Raw genomic sequence first — 18053 nt, 5'->3', positions numbered from 1 at the left:
AGTTGAAAGTAATGTGACCATGTGTGGTTCATTTTCTGTTTCTTTTCCAGATCAATTTTGTCCTGTTTTTAAACATAGTCAGAGTCCTGGCAACCAAATTAAGAGAAACCAACGCAGGAAGATGTGACACCAGACAGCAATACAGGTTGAAACCTTTTGAGATTTTAAAATAGTAACACGCACCACATCTTTTTTTTCTCTTGCATTTCTACAGCATAAGTGATGAGTTTATAAGTGTGGGTTGTATGTAATGTGTATGTATGCATGTATGTCTGTATATAGGCCTGTGTCCTCTGTTTTTTGTCAGTTGTGCAATAGTCTTGTGATGTGAAGTTATGAGTATGTCCTGTCTTAAAGGACCAGTTAAGTCAATGTCAATATGCTGTTTTATTGCTCACGCTAGCCTTGACTTGTCAGTACCCGGTGATGCTGCATTGTTCTGCTCAGCCCTTTCCGAGATATGAGCTATTCTAATGGGGGCAGCGTTTGTTTACATTTTAAAACATTTTTAACATAGGCCTACTCCAAATATTTTCCCAAAAGTTACCGCTGTTTGCTAGTTGTTTGCTGATGTTGATTAACCTTTTTGGATGTTTTCGGGAATAAATTTAAAAAAAAAATGTTTGAAATATAAACAAAGCGCTGCCCCCATTACAATTACCTAGATCTCGGAAAAGGTTGAAGACCAAAAAAAAATCTCAGGTACTGACAAGTCCAGGGTAGTGTGAGCATTACAACTGCATATTTAAATTGCCTGAACTGGTCCTTTAAGCGAGTGTTGCAGTCAGGGACGCAAAATGAATTTCAGTGAAAACTGACAATAATATCAAATCGTATCATATCTTATAAGTGATGATGGCAAAGTTTTATGTTTTTGTGTTTTTTTCCCCCCACACAGGAAACTGTTGAAATCCACACTGGTTCTCATGCCGCTGTTTGGAGTTCACTACATCATCTTCATGGCCATGCCTTACACGGAAGTGTCTGGAGTGCCGTGGCAGATACAGATGCACTATGAGATGCTCGTCAATTCATTCCAGGTAACCCATCAAGTGGCATTGATTCATCATCATGCATTGCAAATAAAGCAGAACAGGAGCATGTTACAGTATATTACCGATACGCCTTGCATGGCATAGTCCCTGGTCCTAGTCATAAGTCATCCAGGAGAAAGGTAGACTTGATTTTACTGTTCTGGTATTCTGGTGAACAACGCATATTGCTGCTCCTTCAACAGGTTCCTCTGAATTAATATTTAAAAGCATAGGCCTGTTTGTTAAAGCATTAAGCACTGATATCAGGCCTTGTGAGTCTCATCATATGATTCTTTTTTTAATTCTTGGGACAAAGGGTAGACTGCTTTCATCTGTCAGAGGTGTTCAGTCAACTGTTTGAATGCTTAGACTAGTGGTCGCTATAGGCTTTCAAGCTGTAATATCAAGGGATATGTCAGACTGATTACTTCCCCTCACTGCATATTTTCATCTCAAAGTTGGTTTAATTTGAAGGCTGTGGGGGAAGGTGTTTGAATTCAAGAGAGACTTACAAAGGATTTGTTTTTCTCTCTCTCTCTTTCAGGGATTCTTTGTTGCAATCATATATTGCTTCTGCAATGGAGAGGTAAGGACACACACACACACACACACACACACACACACACACACACACACACACACACACACACACACACACACACACACACACACACACACACACACACACACACACACACACACATGACTAATATGAAATAAATGAAGCTTCAAATCATGTTTACAGTGCCTAAGTAGTGCGGACAGATTAAAATTATTCCTAGCGGTCCATGAACCAATGTGATCTGGCCCTGTCATCCTGCAGTAGGCTCTTTATGTCTCTGAGCAACAAAAGACAACTTAGGGAGTTTCTCCAACTAAATGTGAGTTACCACAAAGCAGAAAGACTATTGCAGATTCTGTTTGCAGTGTGTGTGTGCAGTCTAGAGCACAGTAGACTTGGGAAAATAAGAAGTAAACCCATCATATCAGCTCACAGAATCCAGCCTTTAGCAATTAACCGTAATCCAGTGATTAAGGGCAACATTGTTCACATAACACAAGCTGCACGTGGAAATAGCAACAATGAACTGAAAACTTTCCTTGTCACAGTATTGTTGTGTGACTTACAGAAAACACTAAAATTGCTGGAATTTAAACACTTGGCGGAAGAACCCTGTCATTAGCATGCTGGAAGTCGCTGCCATGTGAATAGTTATATTTAGTTGGAGTTAAAAACTTAATTTGGGATTTAAATCAATCAATTAAGCCCTTTAACAGACAAGTATCATGTATCTGTAATGGAATTTAAAATGTAAAATATGCTCTGAGTTGAGGAAGAATGAATGGACTTCCTCTTATAATCAGTCCTTCCTCTCTCACACAGACACAGTGGAGCCCTGTGCTCTTGCCCAACCACACACTCTCAGCAGAAGGTTGACAATGCTCTTAAGGCATACGGTTTATAGGGCAAGGCAGGAGGCATGCCGAGAAGGTCACTGCCTCTGACACGACTCCAGTCTTCTGTTATTTATCTGTTTTGTAGAATCTTCTTATATTGTTGTTGGGTCTCAGGTCAAAATGATACATATATACTATAATTCAAGTGAAAAATGATATATAGGTGTATTATTCCAAGATAAATGTGTACGTACATGAAGCTCATACGGTACATAATTATGGCCATTACAGAAACTCAATGTGATATCTACTATGTGTGGATTGCGTAGGCAGATTGATATGGGTGCAGATGAAATGGTAAGAGGTGAGGGACTCAGAGTCAGCTAAGGCAGCACTCCAATACACCTTTGAGACTTTAATACAACATGGTTTGCTCCTGTTAATTCATAATCTTTATTAGAAAAACAAAAGCACAAAAAATGGATGGAAAAGACTTAACTCTACAAATAGGTTGCCCCATTTCAGGTGGACAGAGAAGTATATCAGATGCACTAAGAACTATGTGAACACCTCAAAAAAGAAAAAGAAAAACTATCTATAGGTGATGTCTGATGAAACACACATGTAATTTTGCTTTGTTTTGTTTATTTGCTTTGTTTGTTTATTTGGTTTTTTTCGATATGCAATTCCAGCTCAATCTGCTCAATCTATTTTGCATTGCTCAATTTGTCATGCACTGCTGTAACACATTATACATAAGGATGGGCTGTATTGATCTATTGATGAACAAGGCCAGAGGCAATCTACGTCTTTGTTTGTGCATGAGCACACCGCTGCAGTTATGTTCAGGAGTTGACTAAAATACCGGTTCAGTCTCTTCCCCCCTCCAATGCTTTTTTTGTCATCTAGGGTTGGCGCCAAAATACTGACATACTGTACATGAAACAAGAAAGAAATCAGCAACGCGAAGCACAAATAATTGAAACAATTCCACTTAATGGAAATACATTCTAATTAAAATGTTGATGTTCAGCGTATTTCTGACTCTGCCGTTTTAGAAATACTTCAAAGTGGCACTGCGCTCTGTTGTCTTTTCATTACTTAAGTACCATCTGTGATTAAAAAAAAACTCTCTGCTGTGCTTTCTTTTTCAGGTGCAGGCCGAAATCAAGAAATCTTGGAGCAGGCGGACTCTGGCGCTGGACTTCAAGAGGAAAGCCCGGAGCGGCAGTAACACGTACAGTTACGGACCCATGGTGTCACACACCAGCGTCACGAACGTGACCGCGCGGGGCCCTCTCACCCTGCACCTCACCACGCGCCTTGGGCCCGTCACCGTCAACGGCCACCACCGGAACCTCCCGGGCTACGTCAAGAACGGTTCCGTGTCGGAGAACTCCATACCGTCCTCAGGACAGGAGCTACACATTCCAGAGGAGGAACCCTCGAACGGCACGCGGCACGCCGTGGAGGACAAACCGCCACCCGTCGTGGAGGAGGAGCGGGAGACAGTCATGTGAACCGCGGCAGCAAGGACGTGCACACAAATAAAGGGTTCTCTCCTTTTTTTAAAAAAAAGAAGGAAACAAAAACAAATGAAGGATAATTTACATTGCTATGTACATGTCCAAGATGTGTTGTTTTTTCAGGAAGATGGCTGTAGGATTTTCTGCCCCGTTTCAAGTCCTGTGAGTCACAAAATATGGACTTTGGAAAACAAAGCCAAGAGCTCAAATTGCATGTTGTACTTGGAACATGCTGTCACCCTGGAGATCCCAAAATTTCTGTGATGATGTCAGACGGCCCACGTCCACACACACAACCCGCCACCAGTCCCCTTCCAAAGGTCTCCAGCAATGCATAGTGACAGCCTGGACACTGGGGCCAGAGCCGGTGTCCGAGGCTGAAATGTCAGAGTGGGGGGAGTTAGAAGAGGGTACTACAAAGGACCTTGGAGAACACTGTCGTGTCTGCCCTTGATCCTACGCCATCACCGAACACGAACACAGCCTCTGTCCTGCGGTGGGGACGGTGGCCTTGCCTGCTCTGAAGCAGAACTGGAATAAGCATAAACTACGGGAATCTACTGTAATTTTGTATCAGGTATTTAGAAATAGAAATATCATGGTGGGAGGAGAGTCAGTCTTGATCCAGGCAAGGGAGGGAGAGAGAGCGAGACAGAGGGAGAGATGGTGTACTCAAACGGCAAAAGGTATTTATCTGTGTCGACAGCCTGTCACCATAAGTGATTAAAGATGATCTTAACGATTGAATGGTACTGTCATCAGCATCTTTCCTAAATGAGCCAATTACCAACAATGAAACGTGTTTATCCATTACTATGTAATGGATGTCTGCTGCATTACAGTTTGGCTGACAAAACGTTCTCATGTAAAACTGTTCACTGAAGCTACACATTTTTGGAATTCATTTTTACACTGACTGTACTGTTGACCATACAAACACATTTTGCTTCAATCTCCCTGCAATGTTATCTCAAACTGACATTCTGACACATCACATCTGTGCAGACAAGTCAGTGATTGTACATTCCACTATGTTAATGTATTAAGCAAAAAAAGGCAACTATCTCATTGAGGAGAACACATTTCTGGACGAGTTGGAGTTTTGGTCCAAGGGCCTCATGCAAGGACTCTTGCATATTCTTGTCTTATCACAATGCTCTCTTTTTGGCAGGGTCATTTGAGAGTGCTAGGGCATGCACATCACTTCAGTTCAGAATGCTGCCCTTGTATTTTCTTCTGCACCGCTGCATAGCATAACGTATAATTATAGATTAGGCTACAATACCAAACATATCATGGTGAGGAGTCAAATTCTGAATTTTATTAAGCTCTATTGAGAGAAATTGTATGAACATGTTTGGGGTCATTTATATGTACACTGTCACTTGATGGTAGAATCACTGAAGACACCAAATCTTTGATGGGAAATTAGATGTACCTGTAGGCTACTACGATACGATGATGTCACAAAGCAATTAAGGCAGCTTAGAACCATGACCCCGTGCTGACACTCGGGGTGGAACCAATGCGGACAGTCACTGAGCATACACTGCAACAATAGGATACACGATAATTGACCAAGAATGGCTAGACCAGAAGCAAAAGCATTGCAGACATTCAAAAAGAGAGAAAAAAAATGATCAGAAATTTCACCCTGCAACCACTTATTAAGTGCTATGCCTGGTGTAGCCTATGACTGATTTTGTTTGTTTGTTTTGTTTTGTTTATGGTTTTTTTTTGTTCTTTTGAAAAAAGGTTCGCTTAAAGGAGGAGATTTACATAACATGCTGTACATTCATTGCATTAATACTATACATATATTCACTTGGCAATTTGATCATAAATGTCCACACATAACCTGACACAACTGAATCCTGCTGGTTATACTGAAAAAGCCATCCAGTGAAATTAGTGACATCCTACAGGCACCGACGTCTGAAGGAATCATACATTTACGGAAAAAAAAATCTAAAATATGATGTAGTTATGTAGTGTAGTTTCTTAGCGGGGTTGTGTTAAACAGTTGCAGCTGTCACTTCGAATCAACTATGATTGTACAAATGGTTCTTGCATGAGGCCCAATGTGGTTCTTTTTCCACACATTTGTCACAGGTAGTTAAGCTGTCTCTGAAACGAATGTACGTACTAAGTCCCCAGTTAGAAAGACCAATGGGCTGAGTGTTCAGAGAGCTAAGATGTCAGCGCCCAGTCTGATGCCTTTGAATTGTCGGGAGAATTCAATCCCCCTGGCATGGTAATTAATTCCAAATGAAAATAAACATTCAAGTCAAATATCAACTTTGCCACGTCAGCACCACGAAGGACGTCGACCCCCCCTTTGATCAGGATTCTTGGTATTTCTCTATGGCAGTGTGTTACATCGAAAATAGCTTAACAAGGATAAATACAGACTTTGCTACTTTAAAGACTTCCGGACATACATAATTGCTACATAATTGCGAGCTTGGGTTTCCAAAGGGGTCAGAGGAATGGTCTTAATGAATCTGCTTAGGGCTCTGCTTTTAAATTTCCATGTGCAAAAACATCTCTCTATGTTAATGAGTCGTTTCATTGCAGTCTGTTGTGATGCTTGGTGTAAAGAATTTGTAATAATTTATCAAAGTATCATAATATAAATTTAATCATGAATTTTAAGGTAATGTAATATACTAGCTCACATACTGTTGAATATGGTTCAGTATTATGCTGCTTATGTATGTATGTAAGTATGTATGTATGTTTGTATGTATGTATAAATATTCCATTTTTGTGTAACAGAAGTCACAATGTTTACAAATACTAGTATTGAGCTAAATGAGCATCAGTGTTCTGCAAACACTTTGTAATGTGATTTAACTATGAAGGGACAGTATTTTATTTTGTTTTTGTTTTTTTACTGTTGTTATTTTAATCAGGGATGTGCTTCTACATGCTTATGAGACTTTTGGAAGGCTCTTGGTTGAGTGTTTTGAATTGTCCTATTGCTACAACTGTCGCAAAGCAACAGAGACGACATTAAACAAATGGTCCTCTCTTTCAGCTATGATAGATGGCTTCAAAATCTTCAGAAACAAGGTCCCATATATTTTTTTAGCATAAACAATATTTTACAGCATTTTGTTTTGTTAAATTCCCTTTATCATCGCTTTACCATCTTTAATATATTTGCAATGCTCTGTAAACTGTTTTTTTTTAAACATATTTATGATATTTATAAAAATGTCCTCCATTCTCTCTGTGGCTTATAATGAGTGGTAGCATATTCCACTGCAGCATAGGCGACGTCACCATTGGAACCCTAGTTTCACTGGAGTGTTGGTACACTGTTGCTGTTACCAAGCTGGTTCTTTGGCCCTGTAGCATAGCAACTGGGGTCAAAAGGTCATATCAGTAGAAATGTGTTAGCCTCACAGACCTCTGGGCCATAGATCACTACCAATAATATTCAAACACAGTGTGTCACTGCCAAATTATCCTTAACTGTGTCATGCTCTTCTAATGTCTCATGGCTACACCTTACTTAACCTGCTGGTTAAAGAGTGGAATTGTCCATGACATTTTACAAATAGCCATATAAGCACTTTAAAGCTCTTATTTGCAGTTATCAGCAGTTACTTTCTGTCACAAATTACTGTCATATTCATGGTAGTTCATAAATGTCTTAAAGATGGCGCTTACATATCTTTCACTAAGATCAACCACCTGTCAGGTGTCCATGTTGGAATTATGAAACTTGACATGCATTGTTCAAACTTATTAATTTTCCTGCCTTTTTTCCATAAATTGTTTATTTTGTATGGTTTGTATGAAGAAATACAGCATAAGCTGTTCTCACAACTCTCCCTAGCTTGTTGATTAGCCAATAATGATAACATATGGTGAAAGTCAGGCAAGCAGGCATTATGCTGCAAAAATAACTGTAGTGCTTAGCTACCATGTGGTTTGATTTTACGTCCACTGTCTGTTTTTTTTAAGAATATATTGACCTATAAAGTGTACATTTTTGTATTGTGAATAATGAAATAAACGAAAAATAATCTGAATATCAGATACTTACTTCAATTTTGCGAAATGTGTGATATTGCATATTCTCATTCACGCAGGTCATCTTAGTCATAGGAGTTTGATTCTCAAGCCAATTCACGCCTTCACATGTGGAAAGGAGTAGGCCTACAGATTCACAGTCCAGATATATACCCTCTGATTCCCTCATCGGAATTGGACTGTGATATTGCAATAACAATGTGGGATGTCTATATAAACATGTCCAAGACACACTTCTTTAGCTTAAATACACCCTATGCATTCAGAATGTAAAACAATAAAGCAGCCATTTAACACATAGAAAAATTTATTTTGTAATACATACAACATAATACAAACTCTTTTATAAAAAAATAAAAAATATAAAAATTATTTAAAAAATGTTTACTAAAAGTTTTTAGCACATTTTGTAAAGATGCGTGACAGTTGTTTACTTCTTTTTCTTTGGTTTCTTTTCCTCTTCTTCCTGTGGCTCCTCCTCTTCCTCATCTTTCTTTTTCTTCTTCTTTTTCTTCTCTCCAGATTCCTCACCATCCCCTTCCCCTTCTGCTCCTTCTTTTGCCTTTTTCTTTTTCTTCCCTTCCTTCTCGTCCACTTTTCCAGCCACTGTATCAACCTCTTTTTCTTCCACTTTTGCAGCTAGAAAATAAAAAGAGAATTTGTTATGTACTGCTCTTTTCCACTCACCCACTTTTATACTCAGTATGTTTACAATACATCACTAAGTCAAGGCTATCTGGGCAACTTACTAAGATACAGTAGTAGGCTTCAGAAATGCACCATCATTGCACCTGAACACAGCATGTCTGGAACTACCGTACTAAACATCTGTGGGCATACCTGGCAGTTTACAATTAGTCCCTTGGTTTTACAAAATGTACTATCTCGGGGCAATGACTGCTCCACTGATTCCAAGATGTGGTTTAATAGTGAACTACTGTGTGTCTGACAAAATAAGAGCTGGGTATGTCGTGACACGGGTGTACTGAATGGACACACGATTGAGAAATTGAGCCAGGTGAACTTATATGCACATGCAAGTTTATCAACATCATTCTAAAACCAGTACAAGTACATTTTTACACATTTTTACCAAGTGAAACTATGGCATTCAACTTATACCTAAGTTAGAAATAACTGTGGGTTGGAGCCTACAGAAAATGAGCTTAACGACACTACTATCTTGATTGACGATCTCAAAGCTATTTTCCCCGTTGACCTTTTCACTGTACAGCACACTGTGTTCCTTTTGGTCAAAAGCACAACTGCTTCTCACAGATTCAACAACCACTGATGAGTTCGAGTCTAAAAGTAAGAAAAAAACATTCCAAGTGTGCCTGGGAGTGTAAGATTAAGCCCTTCACCCTAATTAAGTCATAAGTGACTCGGAGCCAGGTTTCTTCCACTGAATTTGAGATGCACCTGGTCGGTTGCATCACTTGGTGAATGTTGACTTCTGGCTTCATAGCAGAGGTGCAAGGCATTACAAATAATAACTCAGTTTAACACCACAATGCATCGCTGACTGCACTAAGCAGATGAAGCAACCCTCTGGCTACAGTCAGTCGGGCCTGGCCTGGGGTGAGTTTCTCAAAAGAGAAGTTGATAGCCTGTTAGCAACTTCGGTAGTTGCCAATGGGGAAATGCATTGAAAACAACAAAGTAGGTAATGTAGTAAGCAACTTTGGTTTTGAGAAATTCACCCCTGGGCTGGGTGTGAAGGTGCTGTGACAGCCAGCCAGTAGCCTGAACGCTGAACTGATAACAGTCGGGACTGGGACTGCCGTGTCCCTACGGCACGCCACACAATTTCCCTTTTGACATTCCTCTCGGGGTGGAAATCTGGCTTTATCAAACCCACCTGAGTAAATGGGTGTAAACCCTTTTAGCAGGCTTTGGGTGGGAACGGGAGAAGGCATGGCAGCTTATGGTCTCAGACAGAAACTCAGCAGATTTGGGCGACTTGTCCCGCAGAGGTAGGGACATTTCTTAAGCCAGTTATTCATTTGCTACATGTGTGACTGGCTGCTGACATAAATGGTTCAAGGCCGGACTGGGTGTTATGGGATGTGTTAGTCTGGTGGACCATACTGTTCAACTGCCCTTTCCGCCTCCTTAAAAATGTGTGGATACTATGTACAGTATGTACAGTAAATGAAATTGGGTAATTACTTTGCGGACAAATCTTTAAACTAAAATACAGGCCTGTGGAGGGGTGGGGTGTGTCAGGGAAAGATTGGGCTCCCATTTCATTGTATTGAGAGGAGACCTTCGTTTTTATAATGTTGGCGGGAATATGACCCAGCAGAAAGGTGATGTGATGGCAGTCAGTTTGGATACCTATCAGTGAGAGAGGGGACAGTGAGCGTTTTACTCTGACTGACCGTGAAGAAATAAGACTACTATATAGGCCTACTGCTAAACTTACACATGGCTTTCCCTAGGTCTGAGGGTTAGCAAGCGAGAGTGATGGACACAAGACATTAAAAGATAAATGGCTAGCTCAGATGATTTCCCACCTGAAGATCAAGCTAAATGTATCTGCTGTAATGTCAGTGTCTGTGAGGAGCAGTGAGGAGTTTAATTGAATACCGAAATCAAGGGTGGGAAATACAGGTACCTCCTTTTTGTACATTGGTACGGCTGGGAGATTAAAATAAATAAATAAATGAATTAATTGAAAATAAAGTTGAAAAAAAATGTAATAATGATGGTCCTCCAGGGGCACAGATATAAAAGCTGGTGCAGAGTCGTAGAGTTGTGCTGGGCCGAGTTTAGGGAATGTAAAAGAGGCCGGCGAAGCATTACATTAAATATTGCATGTTATTAAACCAACACATTACTGATAATTAGATGTAAACACCATGTCTACGGGGAACTATTTGCAAAGACCTGGCCAAAAAAGTCTTGGACTTAACACACGAGAAGCAACAAACAGCCCATGCTGAAACTTTCCTCTAAAGAGGTAATTTATGTTTTGCCATGAACTATGACTACGGTATGAATTACACCAGTAGACCAGTTTCTTTTTTTTGCCTAATAAGCCATAAACTGACATAGTTTTCTGAAATGCTTTGTTAGTTTCATGCTCACTTACCGAATTAGGTTTAATGTTGATTATAAATAGTTACTTCAACAATAAATCTTTATTATTGTGGAAATTGGATCGTACAGTCTCAGTGCACAGTGGAGTACTACTGTATGTAATAGTTTTGTGAATGAGTGGCCTACTAAGATACATATCAAGTCTTTCATTTAGTGTGACATTTTCACCCGAAACATAGAAACAGGGAAACATGCAAAAGTGTAAGGACATGTCATGCCTGCTATATTTAACCAGTGCAGGATCCCTAAAGGAGTGAAACACAGAAGAATAAAGAGAAGCGAAACATTCTGCTGGCATTCAATTGTATCAAAAAATAAACACATATTCACACTTCATTCTTCAGCTGCTTCAGGGACCTGAATTTTATATTATTAACTTGCATTGCCAATTGCATAAAAGATCAGAAAGAAGCTATCCTGGGACAGAAGAGAGCTTGTCAAAAATACACTGACTGACAAGGTCGGTAAGGTAATTAGTAGGTAATACGCCATGCTATGCTGGTCTCAACAGTTTGCACTTCAGGAGCTCTATTTAGCACAAAAAGCATAATCCACAAGGTATCTGGAAATATCCCGTCTAGCACCAAGCACTTTTGGGGAAAATCCTACTAATCTCGAAAAAAACAGGTTAAATCGATTCCTTGGGACATGCAGCTTCAGTCGCATTGATTTACTGTGCTTGTTATAGTTTTTAATGGTACAAAGTTGCCACCACAGATCTATATCTCTCTGTCTGCAGCAACATAAACAATGGAAGAGCGATGGACATTTCTGAGTTTTGTCCTAGTCCACGACAGACATGTCTGGTTTGTGCTGTGTGGTTTTGTTGAAAGTCTAAACTCCTAATGGGGATGAATGGGAACAGAAGCAGAGTGCAGAGGGTGGAGATGGGGGCAGGGCTGGTAACATGAAGCAAAACACACAACACTCGAGATTTGCCACCAAGAACACCAAAGACAAGCTTATGCTGAGTTTTCCAAGACGGCACAAGATAATTATTTAATGTTGTGCGTGTTACCTAATAACAAAATGTAATAGAGCCTAACTACTTATTTAAATGAAAAAGTACAAGCACTCTATCGACTACTACCTACATTAAAGCAAGACTGATTATCAAACTCATTTTTTCAATTGTATACTAGTGTAATGTAAATGTGAAAGATACATTAAAAAACATCTCTGATACAAATAAATTGAGAATGTGTAATCTCATGCCACTTTACACTGGTGTACGTACATTATTACAGCTCTCCTAGATCGAAGGTGCAGCAAAAGACATACAGTGGCAGTGCCCTATATATGATAGGCTTATATTATTCAGAAGGCCCTATTTACGCAGAGTTGATATTATTCAGTGTGCAAAGACGCCTCAGTGGGTGTGTTCTGATTACGCGTCTTATGGAAGCGTTGTGTTTTCCTGTCTGTCTCAGTCACTGTTAGTGTAACAGAAATGTGTCAAGAGATGAACCATTTCCTGCATGACGTTGTACACAGTCTCCCTGAGGCTATGTGGTCTCGCACACGTCACACACATCTTCATGTGATTGTTTTCACAGTAAGGTGGATAGCAACCAGGGCTGGCCTGGGGGAGAAATAGGGCCCGGGCACTTTTGCCCGCCCTCATAATTAGCGGCGCAGAACTGACTCAGCGGTTGGGCCTCGCACCTTCGTGGGCCATATTTTCAATTTTTTTTTTTTTTTACATTTCTGAAAATAGGGCCCCACGAGGATGCGGCCCACCGGGAAATGCCTGCTATGCCAGATGGCCAGTCCAGCCCTGATAACAAACACCACAACAAGGGCAACAACAACACTGCTGCACAGCACTTCCACACGTCATCAGCATCATCAGCCCATCTGTCTGATAAAATCACAATAATCACAGGTCATCTGCCACTTCAAATGACTGCGATATTTCGTTAATAAAAGAAACACTGTGTTGTGGAAATCGTTGGCTCAGGGTTCAATAGTCAGCCCATTGTTCACTGAGCGATAATTTATTTCAGTTTAACTATCACCGATATTCTATTTTGTACCGCATTCACAACCATTTCGTTCCCTTCAGTCAAACCTACAGTATTTGCTGTTTGCATGTATGCATGGACTGAATCATTGTGATCTGCAACGCCGTCCAGTATGGGTAGCATGCTGAGATTTGCACATGTGCACATCCCTCTCTTCCACTGCACTGATCATGGGCATCCCACACTCTCATTAGAATATGCACATACAGTATTGCTGCTCCCCCTTTCCCTGTATGCCTCCTCAAGCATACATCCTACACAGAATAATGAGACTATAAATATGGTTCACCTCTTTTTAAATATGAGTGTGACAATACGGCCCAGTGTCACGACTGACTGACTAAAAAGCCATTATTGAAGAAGACTCAGTTCAGCGAAGTCACACCAACCCCCACATGAATCGTAGACTGCTCATTGCATCAACAGGTCACTGAGGTTTGGCCATTTGGCCATCTTACCCATGTGTTTACACACAAGATATTTACGACAGGAGTACATGAAGATGAAAGAAGATAAAGATATAGAATATAGTGCATAATTATTCAACACAAGATCTGTACATTATGGATTCGATTCGATCTGGTATGGCTTGAAACAAGTGTTCAATTTTTTAAGAGAAGAGAAGAGAAGAGAAGAGAAGAGAAGAGAAGAGAAGAGAAGAGAAGAGAAGAGAAGAGAAGAGAAGAGAAGAGAAGAGAAGAGAAGAGAAGAGAAGAGAAGAGAAGAGAAGAGAAGAGAAGAGAAGAGAAGAGAAGAGAAGAGAATATACATGCATAAATTGTTATCGTACATTCTTCAAAGTTTATTGAAGGTATAAATCTACAAATTTAAGTGAACTACTAAATGTATAACAAACATACACATAAACAGGCAGGTAAACAACACACTAAAAATCAGTAGATTGCTGAGGTAATTGTCTACACATTCAATGTATTTTCCTTGTGAAAGCAAGTCATGCTTTGTGCATCCAGATTGTGAAAAAAATCTACAAAGACAACCGTTTAATTCCTCTTACAAGGTGTATAGCAGAAGGCAAGGCAGGGAAAATCCCCACCTGAGATGGCAATGCCACATAGCTGACCGAGAACGCATACAATACTTGTCGCTGACACTTAAAATATATTAAAATAATAAAAACAATTTGTGACATCTTCTCTGCTATATGCTGATTGAAAAACCTGAAATGAGACAGCAAGTAGCGGAGCAATTCTTTTGCACACTAGTTTCAGAGCAGAGGTTGCAGTCATGAACAGATGCCATGGGAAGGAGAGGACTCCCACGCCACTGGGAAACTACACAGACGTGTAGTGTTGTGACAGAGGAAAGAACAGGGCAAGAGACAGCCTCAGCGGGAAAGTGCTATCCCATCTCCGTCTGGTTGATGGCATTAGCCACTTCATCCTCCTCCCTGACCACAGGTAGCTGGCTGGCACTCCGAGCCTGTACCTGCTCAGAGATGGTGGGGACAGCCGAGGCTTCAGCGGTGGCAGCTAGCGAGAGAAGGAAAAAGAGAAGAAGAAGAAGAAGAAGAGAGAGGAAGAAGGGCAGGAGGAAGAGAAGGAAGAGGAGGAGAGGAATGTAAGGGGAATGGTCACGCAAGGACAGTTGCTAAAAGCAATAAAAGTCAGGAGAAGGCAGGTTACAGAGCAAGCAAGGAGGAAAGAGAAGGGACAGGGACAGTGACAGTGACAGGGACAGGGACAGGGACACACCCCACCGACACACACGCATGCACGCGCTCACATACACACACACACACACACACACACACACACACACACACACACACACACACACACACACACACACACACACACACACACACACACACACACACACACACACACACACACACACACACACACACACACACACGCATCCCCTGCAGTGACAAGGGGATATTTAAGGTATACAAACAAAAGGACTAAAATAATTGAGTTCAAAGAGAGATAAAAACATTCTCAAATATTGCTTACGTGTATATTCCAAATTATTACAGGGTGAAAATCATTCTGATTCCCTGTTACCACTATGTAAGAGAAAAAGAGAATGAATAGACAGTTGCACATTGTACAGATTGTCTGTTTCTGAACAGCCAACACACTTGCTAGCTCCAAACAATGATTTCTAACATATCACAGAGAAAGTTTGTTGCAGAGGTACTGCTAATTAGAAATCTGAAGTAAACTATTCACCATTAAGTCAAGGGTGGCAAACCATTATCACTATATTATTCAATCAAACTATGAAGCCAGCTATAGGGGCAACCGTAATCTCTGCTGCTGTGACTCAGTGTTGTGACAGTCAGATCACACCCACAACCTTAATGATGATCACACCATCGTTGTGTGCACACTCTCGCTCTTCCCACCCTCAAGGGATCTCTCATGCAACTTCAACCAGACTCCTCCCATCTCTCTACTGTATGCCCAGAGGCGAATCTAGGGTCAGGTGGGGCCCCAAGAAAAAATGCAAAATAATGAACATTTGAACCAAAATCACCACTACTGTAGTACAGTATCTGTTATTCACTATCTAGGGGCTTGGGGGCCCCAAGCGGCTGCCTGTCTTGCCTGGTGGCAAGATGCGCCTCTGTGCATGCCTCCCCAGCACCACCCATCTCTGAGGTCCTTCACACCACCAGGGCCACCTCTTCCAGCGGTGCACCGTATGGAATTGTGGTCAACAGTGAGCGCATCTCTGTTGACCTTTGATGGTCTTGGCAGTGTGCCATCCCTCTTCCGAAACTATTTGTAGGAAAGTGGTGGAGAGTTGGCCCAGACAGCTTTGTACTGTACACTGGCCCCCTGTGCACCAAACGTATGCACTGACCTCTACACCAAACATCGAACATCAAAGTTTGTTTGGGTGATAGTCAAAGCACCATCACAACCCTGGTGATGGTCACACCGCAACACACCAACTATGGTTTACTAGTAAACTTCCTTGTTCAGCATAAACCTTCAGAATGAGTGATCTCATTAAGTACCTAAACTCTATGTAAAATCATTTTTATTAAATGTCAACAGACAGAGGAAAAAGGCTAAATTGTTGAAACAAGTCTTGCGAAACTCATGAGGGTGGATTGAATATCATTGTCTGATTAATACATTCTGTGGGGTTACTAACAAAATGTACTTTTCCAATATGCAGTGACATTGCATAATCTTGTCCTAACTAAATGGGTAAGAAGTTCACAGGAGTAGCTTTATTTACATACACCAAGGTTCTACAACCACAACCCGTACCGGCACTGACTTTTCATATTTATTTTAACAGGTACAACTACAGCTACAACAACATATTTGTGCGTTTAATAATCAGGGACGATGATGCACACCAGGAGGCAGTGACCCATGACATGCCTCCCCTGCACAACATGGTCATAGGCATACAAAGCAGCAGCAAAGCCGGCAACAATGAAGGATGAAGTAGAAAGGTTCTTCGTAACACGCTGACACGACACCACAATGCTTACAGTAGCCTCTTACTGCAGATGGGGTCGCCGGCGAGCCTATTCACTATTTTCTGAAAACACTCAACTACATCATAACAGCATTGCTATGACAGAGCAGAGAGCCTTAAGTAACAGATAAAGACACAGCCATTACAATTTTGGTGAGAGCAAGGTTATAACATAGGCTCTGCGCTAAGGGGTTAAGTCGGAGCTCCCAAAGACGTGGAAGTGAATGACCTAAGCCAGAGGAAAGATAGCACGGTGTGCATGGCCACGACCACAGGAAGTAAGGTCGTAATGAACTGACAGTCTGATTATGAGCGGTGATGCAGCGTCACAGACTGACGACTGTACAATACTCAGGGGAGGTGATGGCATAATCGACACTGTTTACTGTACACTTACATTTCTGTAAGACTCTTTGTTCCAAGACAGCACTAATGCCTCTTTTCCACTGCTGGTTTTCTGGTAGGCCTACAGCTCGACACAGTGCGACTCAGCCGCCACGTTTTGCTCTTCGAATGAGCTGTTTCGTGACCAATCTAAAAGCAAAAAGTGGCGGCCAAGACGCGCTGTGTCGAGCTGTAGGCCTACCAGAAAACTGGCAGTGGAAAAGAGGCATAACTCAACTAATGCACTTGCCTGTGCATTGCGTAATAGTGGCCTCCTCGTATGATTAGAGTATTGGACGGCTGTGTTGCATTTATGTATGATCATATGACAAATGTGCAGTCAGTAAAGCAGGATATGCGTCAAAAGACACATGATTAATTATATAAATAAGGGTTTCTATGTGTGGAAAATGTGAAAATAATGGTTGAAACCCCTAAGTGTGACTGCAGAAAGCACAGTCTTTAAGTATCTTGCACCAAAATGTGCACTTTCAATAGACCACCTGTCAATCTTTCCTTACCACAAAATCAGAAAGCTAATATAATTTGATAGTTGTTTGTTGACTGAGTGTGTGATTGCCTGGGTGAGTGTAATTAGCCCTACAGCAGTCACACAAATTGCCCCATTTTTTTGTCAGAAGGAAACCATGTACCTACATCTTTTCCTTGGGGTAGGTTTCCATGCGTCACATATTAAGTGAGGAGTCTAATAACTAATCACAAACCTTATTAACTGAACTTTCTTCTGTACATTTTATCTCTCTCTTTCCCTAAGGCAAAATTTTCTATTTGAATTCAAGCCAGACATGACACATCCCTTAGCTCAGTCTGTCTCTGTGACTTGTGTGAATGTGATTGGCATAAATGGCAGTAGCCAGGCATTGTACCCAAGCTATTGGGATCATGAAGCAAATGCAGATATATTAATGTGTCAAATGGACCAAAGAATCTAATGAGGTCCAGCTCGCTCATGCTCCTCATCAGCAGGCTAACAGACTGTCGCTGCAAAATGGGATTCGTCCGTCCTCTTTCAAGCGACGTTTGAAAGTACACTCTGACTCAATACAGTGTGT

General features: G+C 41.0%; 2 protein-coding genes across 3 annotated transcripts in view; one reads left to right on the top strand and one right to left on the bottom strand.

The window, feature by feature from the left end:
- pth1r (parathyroid hormone 1 receptor) overlaps nt 1-7985 on the top strand; it is a 59582-nt gene extending 51597 nt beyond the window's left edge. For both annotated transcript variants that reach the window (XM_063219319.1, XM_063219320.1), the window contains 4 exons: nt 51-145; nt 899-1040; nt 1579-1620; nt 3587-7985. In XM_063219319.1, the coding sequence (XP_063075389.1) occupies nt 51-145; nt 899-1040; nt 1579-1620; nt 3587-3952 (645 nt within the window). In that variant the 3' untranslated portion in view covers nt 3953-7985. The remainder of the gene's footprint in view (nt 1-50; nt 146-898; nt 1041-1578; nt 1621-3586) is intronic.
- A 423-nt stretch (nt 7986-8408) lies between these two features.
- The window catches only part of tmie (transmembrane inner ear), a 24723-nt gene continuing 15078 nt past the window's right edge, over nt 8409-18053 (bottom strand). The window contains exon 4 of the mRNA XM_063219318.1: nt 8409-8641. Within this exon, the coding sequence (XP_063075388.1) occupies nt 8433-8641 (209 nt within the window). The 3' untranslated portion in view covers nt 8409-8432. The remainder of the gene's footprint in view (nt 8642-18053) is intronic.

The sequence above is a fragment of the Engraulis encrasicolus genome, chromosome 16 (genome assembly GCF_034702125.1).
Source record: "Engraulis encrasicolus isolate BLACKSEA-1 chromosome 16, IST_EnEncr_1.0, whole genome shotgun sequence".
NCBI classification, from domain to species: domain Eukaryota; kingdom Metazoa; phylum Chordata; class Actinopteri; order Clupeiformes; family Engraulidae; genus Engraulis; species Engraulis encrasicolus.
This window is presented reverse-complemented; position numbering and strand designations above follow the sequence as displayed.